Source organism: Leptidea sinapis, chromosome 44 (assembly GCF_905404315.1).
Source record: "Leptidea sinapis chromosome 44, ilLepSina1.1, whole genome shotgun sequence".
NCBI lineage: Eukaryota > Metazoa > Arthropoda > Insecta > Lepidoptera > Pieridae > Leptidea > Leptidea sinapis.
Genome location: NC_066308.1, coordinates 2,372,328 through 2,381,724, shown reverse-complemented (window position 1 = coordinate 2,381,724; position 9,397 = coordinate 2,372,328). Strand labels below are relative to the sequence as shown.

The 9,397-nt window shown below is 34.8% G+C and overlaps 1 protein-coding gene across 2 annotated transcripts in view; it reads right to left on the bottom strand.

The window, feature by feature from the left end:
• Positions 1-206: 206 nt before the first annotated feature.
• The window catches only part of LOC126977170 (facilitated trehalose transporter Tret1-like), a 36,321-nt gene continuing 27,130 nt past the window's right edge, over positions 207-9,397 (bottom strand). For both annotated transcript variants that reach the window (XM_050825871.1, XM_050825873.1), the window contains exons 4-7: positions 9,279-9,338; positions 7,708-7,868; positions 4,827-5,002; positions 207-2,436 (exon numbers count right to left, since the gene is read on the bottom strand). In XM_050825871.1, the coding sequence (XP_050681828.1) occupies positions 1,502-2,436; positions 4,827-5,002; positions 7,708-7,868; positions 9,279-9,338 (1,332 nt within the window). In that variant the 3' untranslated portion in view covers positions 207-1,501. The remainder of the gene's footprint in view (positions 2,437-4,826; positions 5,003-7,707; positions 7,869-9,278; positions 9,339-9,397) is intronic.

The window sequence follows — 9,397 nt, the reverse complement described above, 5'->3', positions numbered from 1 at the left end:
TAAACACCTTTTAAACCTCTGGCCTACAAATAATAAAAGACCAAAATTAGGCAAATCAGCCCAGCCGTTCTCGAGTTTTAGCGAGACTAACGAACAGGAATTCATTTATGTATATATATATATATGTTTTTAATAAATAACACACAGAATTTCTTTTGATCAACATTTTTTTATAATCGTAGTGGTTTTATAAAAAACAAAAACTCTTCAGCTTTACAATATTATATTAGAACATTAAAAATAAATTTATATAACAAGTATTATCTTTAGCATAAGTAATTCTAATTAAAACTACAACTACTCCAGACAAAAATGCACTTCAGGAGATAAAAACGGCAGGAGAATGTTTCTATTGATTCAACGATCATAAAGAAGTAATGTAGGCTTCAGTTTCTGGACCTCCAGTGGATGAAGTCAGATATACGTCGCTCATCATTGTATTGACTGCTGACGTTAGATAAATTTCTTACGATCAGCTTAGGACCACGGACTAGTAAAAAAATAAGGACTCCGTGTCACCTTACATAACAGTGTACCACCAAAACAAGCCGATTAACGTGTAAATACATAGCCCCACGCACACACACTACTACAGGCCGATAGGCGGCCATTATGAGAATTGTCATTGTCTGTGACAGATAAGTTTGCGTCAATAAAATATATTAAAAGTGCCGTCGTGCGTTGTGAAAAAGTGTAAAAACGATACTATATAAGTATTTATGGCCATATATGATTATTTAAGGGAGAAAAAATTGTGTAACTAGTATCCCCTGTAACCGCAAACTAGCATAACGGTGCTTCACTTGCTAATATCACGGCGCGGAGTCCTTTTTTTACTCGTCCGTGCTTAGGACTTAGAAAGTCGCTGAAGTTAGAAAGACTCGCCTGCTCAAAGTAATTACAATAATATTTAATTATTAAATAAGATTACATTAACTACCTTATTATTAACTGAATCAAATTCTGATACGTCTCTTGAGTAACTCTATCATATGAAAAGCGTATGTTTGTTTTTAATATTACCTTCAATATACTAATTAAATAAACGATTTATGAGTTAAATTAATGATTAATAATTATATGGATTAAATTGATAAAATACAATATAATTTAAATAATAAATATACACTATTAAACAATATAGATCAACTTATATAATTTTCGCCAACTATACAAAATACTGATACTACTTTATGAGATTTGATTTCATTAAGTGATTTATAATTGACATCACAACATAGTTCGTGATTTATATTTATTGAATATATATTTCCAAGTAACTTTACATACTATACTATACTATTTTAAAAAAATTAAAGTTTGTGTCTTAATTTTGAAGTAAACAGCAACTATAATCATGGATCATTAAGTTGAGATGACAGCGCTTTTGTTAAAGATGCGAAACATAACAATACAAATATTACAGATATCATCACATTCTTAATATACTTATTAATATTATTTATCTTTTCCAATATCTTCAAACTTATGTGTAATTTTATTAAGCTTGATAAATAGTCTCTACTTCTATTACGTGCCTATGTTTTCGCCTCTTATGTATCCCATCAAATTCATCTTGGATCTCATCCAGAGTCCTATCTTTAGTTTCTGGTACAAAAAAATATACAAAAATTGTTCCCACTGCACATGTCAGAGCAAAGAACCATAGTGTCCAACCAGGGCTAACGATATGCACCAAATTTTGGAACAATTTCGTTACACCAAATGCTAAGAACCAATGAAAACCGGCAGTAACAGCGGTGGCCCGACGTCTTACGTTTGGAGCAAAAATCTCTCGCAACATTAACCATGGAATAGGACCAACGCCCACTGCATAAACTGACACAAACAAGCAAAGCGTAAACAAAGGTACCCATGTACTATTATTAGATAAATTTGACACATTTAAATGATAGTAAATAGCCAACAAACCTAAGCTTAATGACATTGCTGTAAAAGATATCAATAATAAAACTCGACGTCTTATTTTCTTTAAAAACGTTGTAGAGAAATATGTTGATGAAACCAAACAAAATCCAAGAATAATTGCAGCACTAGGTGGATTTAAGGATATTGAAAAAGACTTAAAGATTTTCTCTGCGTTAAACAAAATAGGAAATATACCACTCAATTGTTGGAAAATCATTAATCCATACGAGACTACCAGAGCCTTAATTGTGGTCCTAGAGCTAAGCAATTGTTTAATTGTGACCTTGTTTCTGCCGTGACTCCTAATAAACTCCTTCAAAACTTTAATTTCTGAATCTACATCGTTGTCAATGCCCCTAAAGTACCGTAGAGCAGTTTTGGCTTCGACATACTTCCCTTGTGTTATAAGATACGTTGGAGATTCAGGGAGGAAAATGAATGCAATGAAGAAAGCTACAGGTACACTTGCACATAACATTGATAGCCAAGATGTACTGTGCACCATACCTGAAACAAGATAACATGATATAGAATAAGGATAACATTATAATTTATAAGCATAAACAATCAGGAGATATAATATAAACGAGGGAAAAAGTACGATCTCAGTAAAATTTAGGCTCACGTTTGAGTGCTAAAAATTTCATCATTTGCCAAGGCATTGATACGATGTGTTAAAATGACTTTAACCTTTAATTAGGCGCGCCAATAAACTAACATTGTTAGTCGCGCGGGGTCTGCAGTTACCCCAAATTGATAGGTATGAAATAAGAAACATTTAAATTAGTAAACAACTTTAATTGCTTTTATTCTACTTATTTCTTATTAAACTTTTAGCAAAATACAAAAAAATCTCAACAAGATGTTTAAAACAGTATAGAAATATGTTTTTTGTAAGTACTATAATAATTCAACAATTATCACAAATTTTCTTTGTATGATCGCCACAGATAAATTTGTTGCACTTATTACACTTTTCGGTCGTCTTCCTGTCGCCTTTTCGTTAACAGATGTAGCACCTTCCTCTTTTTATTGAATGCAATCCAGTGTTAGACGTTGAAGGAGTCGCAACTTCAGGTTCTGCCAATCGCTTTTTCAAAGCACTAAGCAGGGACGGAACTATTGCTCGCGCTATTCTATGTGCTTTTACTAATTTTGTTGCTAATAATTTTAGATAAATTCGTCTGTTTATGGAAGCCTCATTGTTGTTGAAGTTACAAATAACGAATGCATTGAATAAATGAAAAAAAGATTACCATAAGCCATCTCTTCGTCCGCCGAGCAACGTTATATGTGGAACACAAACTGTCATGAGTGTCTACGCCACCCTTTATTTTATTATAAAATAAAATCATCTCCGGCTTCTTCAATTCTACCTCGTTTATAATGTCATCATGATGCATAGACGACAATTTTGATTTTTTGAGACATAGGAGCACAAAGTCAGTTCTTCATGAAAACCAAATAATGTTGAGTGTACTTCACGACGTCTGTCAGGCAAAAATGCTTGAGGTATTTTTTTTTTTATTTTTTCTCAACGTACCTACTATTGTCAATTTGTCTTTCAAAAGGTCTTCAGCTAACTCAACACTAGTGAAATAATTATCCATAGTAATATTACGTCCTATATTCTTGCATGTTTCTGTCAATAGTTTGACTAGACTTTTTGTGTAAATTAGGGATATTGTAGGGCCCGTCTGGCTGTTTCCCTGCGTAAACTTCAAATTTCTGGAGATAGGCAGTCTTAGCATCAACCATTCCATAAAGCTTTATTCCATATTTGCTTAAAATCATCACGACCCCAATCCCCTCCGTGCAGCACGTGTGATCAACTCCGCAGCACGAGCGACAAAGAATCGAGAGGGGACTAGGGAGTTAGGAAGCTAGCAAGAAATTCGGGTTGACAGCGTTAATAGAAAAAAAACTAACCTAACTTGAAGATCACTTGGGGTCGCGGCGACCCCGCGCGCCTAATTAAAGGTTAATTGAAAAGTAATTTAACATCGCCATTCATGATCATGTGCAACAAGGTGAACCAAAAGTACTGTCAAAAGTAAAGCTTTCACATTTCTTTCAAAGGTGAATGTCATTCAACAGTTGTACGTTCCTTGAAATTAACACTGGGTAAATCCCTCCATCCAAATGAATTCATGGTGTTTGAGCATGTTATTTGGTGCAATACTGAATTTTGCGGTAGGTCTGAATATCTCTCGGAACACTGTATTTCGTTTCTGAAGATATCCATAAAACATTTACGATATTGTTTATTTATTTAAGATATTGTTGGGTTCCTCGAATATTTTCATGCAAATTTGTAATCAACACTTATTTAGTGCTTACAAAGCGCAAGGATTGCCGAGAAGTTTTAGGATGTAGCTTCATGGATATGCTCATACTGATAATACGAGATAGCGGCTGACTTGAAATTTGATGGGTTGAGAATATTGGCTGGTTAATATGGATAGAAGATTGTTTCAAAGATCATACTACAACTTATGTTTACTTAAGATCATGAATGCAGTATGTATACATAGCCACAGTTATTTCAATTAACATGGCGATAGTACTTCGATAAAACAATCAAATCAAAACAAATCAAAAATATTTTATTTCATATGTAAATTTTAGCTACTTCGGAAGGCAGATTTCCTTATAGAAGAACGAGCAAGAAACTCTAAGGTTGCTCTTTTCAAGACAGAATGGAATTCCAGGTTCTTTTATTTTCAATTAAATTTACAAATCATTTCAATTACAATATATGAAAAGTGATGCAACAAAATACACAAACGACAATTTCTAAATGCCTTACAAGAGTAAGTCGAAAGAAAATTTGTAAATGAAGAAGTAAAAACAAATCAATCATATTCTTCCTTTTAATAAAAAATTGTAAAACTTACCAATTATATAACCGAATAGAATCCCGCAGGCAAAATGGACGTGGTAGAAGTTGGCAAGAGCTGGTCGAAGATTGTCCTCGGCTATGTCTTCCACGTAAGGTGGTATCGCTACACTAAAGGCTCCCACTGCGAGGCCGCCAACAAAACGACCGACATATAAACCGTACACGTTAGGGCTGGAAAATAATAAGATATTATTATATTGTACCGGAAAGGGACATCGGTATGCATTAAGACATATTTAGTCTATAAAGAGCTATAGTCATATTTTTGTGTACTAAATATTTTTAATTGATAATTTTGACAAAAAATTGTTAGGTGCACTACACCCCTTAGTAAAACATAATTAGTAAACATAATAACCTGGATCACTCCATGAAGACCATGTCGACTGACAAGTAGAATAGGGAATTATGTTTCAAACAAAAGTTTTTTGTTTTATAATTTGTAAAACTCGCAATAATAAAAGTTGCAAAAGCAATATAATTTTATCTCAGATTAGATTCGTATTGCACCATCATAGAAATTATTAAAGATGTGATCAATACGTTCTTGAGAATTAACAGTGTAGAGTTTAAGTATAAATTTCAGAAATCTAATAATATTATGTGCTCAGTCCATGTTTCCGAACAGACAAGATAACGTCAGAGAGAATCAAATACTTAAATAAATTGTCTACTCGGATAAGAAGCAAAATAAATATCTGGACGACCGAGCCTTGCTCGGATTTTTAAGAATGTACAAAACTTTAACAAAAAGAAACTAATAGGACATCTAGATTCGAACCGGGGTCTTCTGCTTTCCGAATCACCCAATGTCCCATCTGAGCTATTATAGACTTGTATATAGTGGCGAAATTTACCTTTGTATTCTAATGTTATTGTAGCTGTTTCTCATTAAAACACGAATCAAACTACATTTTTAAAATTGAAACCTAGCTAGATCGATTTCTCGCCCCCGAAACTACCTGTATACTAAACTTCATTAAAATCGTTGGAGCCGTTTCCGAGATTCAGATTATGTACAGCTTATATAAGTAAGATAATTTTACTATTCAATTTGACAACCACAACAGTCGTGGTAAAATCATATTACAGACCTTACTAGGTCTAGTAAATAATTGGTTATTTACTCTTATATTATGTGATACATTACGATGGAGAAAAATTACCAATATGACGCGCTCACTCGCACACCTTATAGGAAAACGTTGGGAAGAGCCACAGACCTGTATACCACTGAATACCACTGAACAGGCTGTTCCATATGTTTGATAGCAAATTTATTGTGCCTGTTTGAAGCGCCACTCGCGAGCGTTGAGAGAACTTTGACTATAAATAAAATTTGACATATAATACAAATGGCTGCGAAGGAACGTACAAAACTCTGAAGTGTTTTTGCATTTTGAATAAATTTCGATCGTTTTCCATGTTATTTATACTTCAAAAATCAACGTAATAAAGTACACCTATTTTTTGTAAATAGTTCTCACCATCTATCGATGTTTGCTGAGGATGTCATCACTAGTTATAGTACCGCAGACTCTCGCTACATGGCCGATAGCGCCAAAATGGCGAATATCAAACAGACACAAAAGCACTTTGACAGCCGCCAGTCCAGCGGTATATAGTAGAGGTCAGTAGGAAGAGCATTTAGGGAATGTTTCGCTCCAATTCAAATATCATTTCATAACTTAGGACAGTTGTTAATGTCAATTTGTCGTTTTTGGCAAATTTAGAAAAGTTAATCGTAAATGAAATCAAGTTAAGGTTTTGTAACAATACTTTGCAATATATTTCTATATTAAATGCCAAGCGATGTTACAAAATTACAGAACATTTTGAAAAACTGAAAAACTTAAATGAGTCATTATAAAAACTCAAATGAGTTATAAGTACAAGAGATATATCATATATCAATCTTCACAAATTTTGAATTTATAAGTGGGAGGTTCCTGCCAGAAGGAGGCTTCTTTGCACAGGCTGCCGGCTAGATTATGGGTACCACAACGGAGCCTATTTATGCCGTGAAGCAGTAAAGTGTAAGCATTATTGTGATTCGGTCTTAAGGGCGCCGTAGCTAGTGAAATTACTGGCCAAATGAAACTTAACATCTTATGTCAATGTTATGTAATTGCTGTGATGCTCAGAATTCTGAATCCTGAGCGACAGTGCATTGTAATGGGCAGGGCGTATCAATTACCACCAGCTAAACGTCCTGCTCGTCTCGTGCTTTATTATAATAAAAAAATATTTATAGCGACATGTTAAATATTATTAAATCTGATTCCTAAAGAATTCCACCTTCGCACGACACGCCACAAATTAGGATATAATCCCCACCATCTGGATTTTTTAATGAAAATCAGGGACGAGACGAGCAGGACGTTCAGCTGATGGTAATTGATACGCTCTGCCCATTACAATTCAGTGCCACTCAGGATTATTGAAAAGCCCAAAAATTCTGAGAGGCACTACAACTGCGCTCGTCACCTTGAGACATAAGATGTCAAGTCTCATTTGGTCAGCAATTTCACTAGCTACGGCGCCCTTCAGACCGAAACACAGTAATGCTTACACATTACTGCTTCACGGCAGAAACAGGCGGAAAATGGATGTGTGGCGGTCATCCACAGTGCGGTTTTCAAGGAACTTTTGTCCATGTACAACCAGTTGCGGAATGAATGAATGCTTCCTTGTTTCCAGTACAATACGACATGGATACTTTTAAAAGGCCGGCAACGCTCCTGTGATTCCTCTGGTGTTGCGAGAGTTAATTCTAGATCACCTAACACTAGGTGACGCTCGTTTGTCCTTGTCTTCCATAAAAAAAAATTTTAGAAATAAAATTATATTCCGGGATATTTTAAACTAATGTATACCTGGAAGCAACTAAAATCCAGGAAACAACTAAAGGCAACGCCAAGTAAAGCAAGGTCTTCTTCCTGCCGAAGTATTCAGATATAAGACCAGATGGAACAGCTCCAAATAAGGCACCCAGGCACAGTAGAGACGCCACCCAAGATGCTTCAGAATCTGTCAACTGAAAGACCTCCAGATGTTATGTACTTCATCATAGAACTGAGCAAAGTTATCTTTACTATTAAATTTGTAACCAAAACTAGTTATTTTGAAATTTTTAAATGCGCGCGCATCACTGTAACATAAAAGTAACAGATTGAAGTTGGTTCCCAAAATTTTCTGACGTTTCCGTTCGTTATTTTTTTTTTTTGGTTTCTTCGTCCATTATTAGGACAGGCAAAGGGTTCAAGTCCATACAGCCATATTCATTATTCAATAATTAATTGCCAAAGCCATCTTTGCAAGATTTTTACAAAATTGCTCTTTCTAAAAACTAGAATAGCACGAGGAATAAATCATTTTAATGATTTTTGCTTCGTTAGGCCAAAGAATTTTAACTCCTTGTGAGCATACATAAGTACACACACACTTTTTTTATTAATTTCCCACAAAGAGCTTTAATAATTGAGAATGGTTCACTCATGGTTCGAATGAAGCCGATAAGAACTTAATGCATTACGTTCATTAAATAAGTTACGAATGAATTTACTTACGCTTTCATAATTTACAGAAGTAAAGTGTTACGATAGCATGGTGAACTTTGATTAATAGCTATCAAATTTGGAGAACTAGTATAACATCTTGCGTGCACACATAAGTACACACACACTTTTTTTAAAGTATACGTGTTTTTGAGTAACCTTACAAATTTTTGAATCTCCATTATATGCGCGAGATTTCTATCGTATTGTTTTCTTTTCGTCTTTATTATGAACGGCCAAAGTTCATGTAAGATTTGTGCAAAAAAGCAAATATTTATATAGAAAGCTAGATATAATGCACAAGTTACCTATCAGTAATTTTGTATGAACGTTGTGTAAAAACGCCATAATCGTGCGTTTGTATGAAAAATATGACGGGTTGGCCGCTCTTAAGTCTAAAGGCTATTTGTTAACGCCTGTAACAGCTGAGAGGAGGACACGGGGAGAGAGGAAGCGACCAGTTTAGCCTGCGCCGGCACACGAGAGGGGCCGCCATCGCCCGACCCTAATGAGAGACGTCCATGTTTAGCATTATATTTAAATCTGTACCTAATAATCTTATTAATATAAACTTGAAGTTAAGTATGTGTTTTAATTATAATATAATTTCATCGGACACCACGGTGACGCAACCAGTCGTCGCTACCAACAAAAGGTATAACTATAAAGAGAGTTACTCACCTGGTGTCCGTCTGGTGGCGCAACCAATTTGGTGGCGCGACAAGCTCTGACGTGACATGACTAGTCTGTGAGTCGGTATCAAGTTTGGTAGCTTATGGTCAAAATGGCGCAATGAGTCGCGCCACTATGGTGTCCCGATAAATTATATAGCCTTAAAACTAAGATAAATCACTAATATATTTTTTATTTGTCAAGGTAAAATTACTTACTTCAATTTTAGGATGAGTTCCGTTAAAAGATGCATATATAACTCCATCCGACGGTCGACTCTATAAACAAAACGTCAAAATGAGAAACGATCCTTTTCCATATTTTTTTAATACATTCC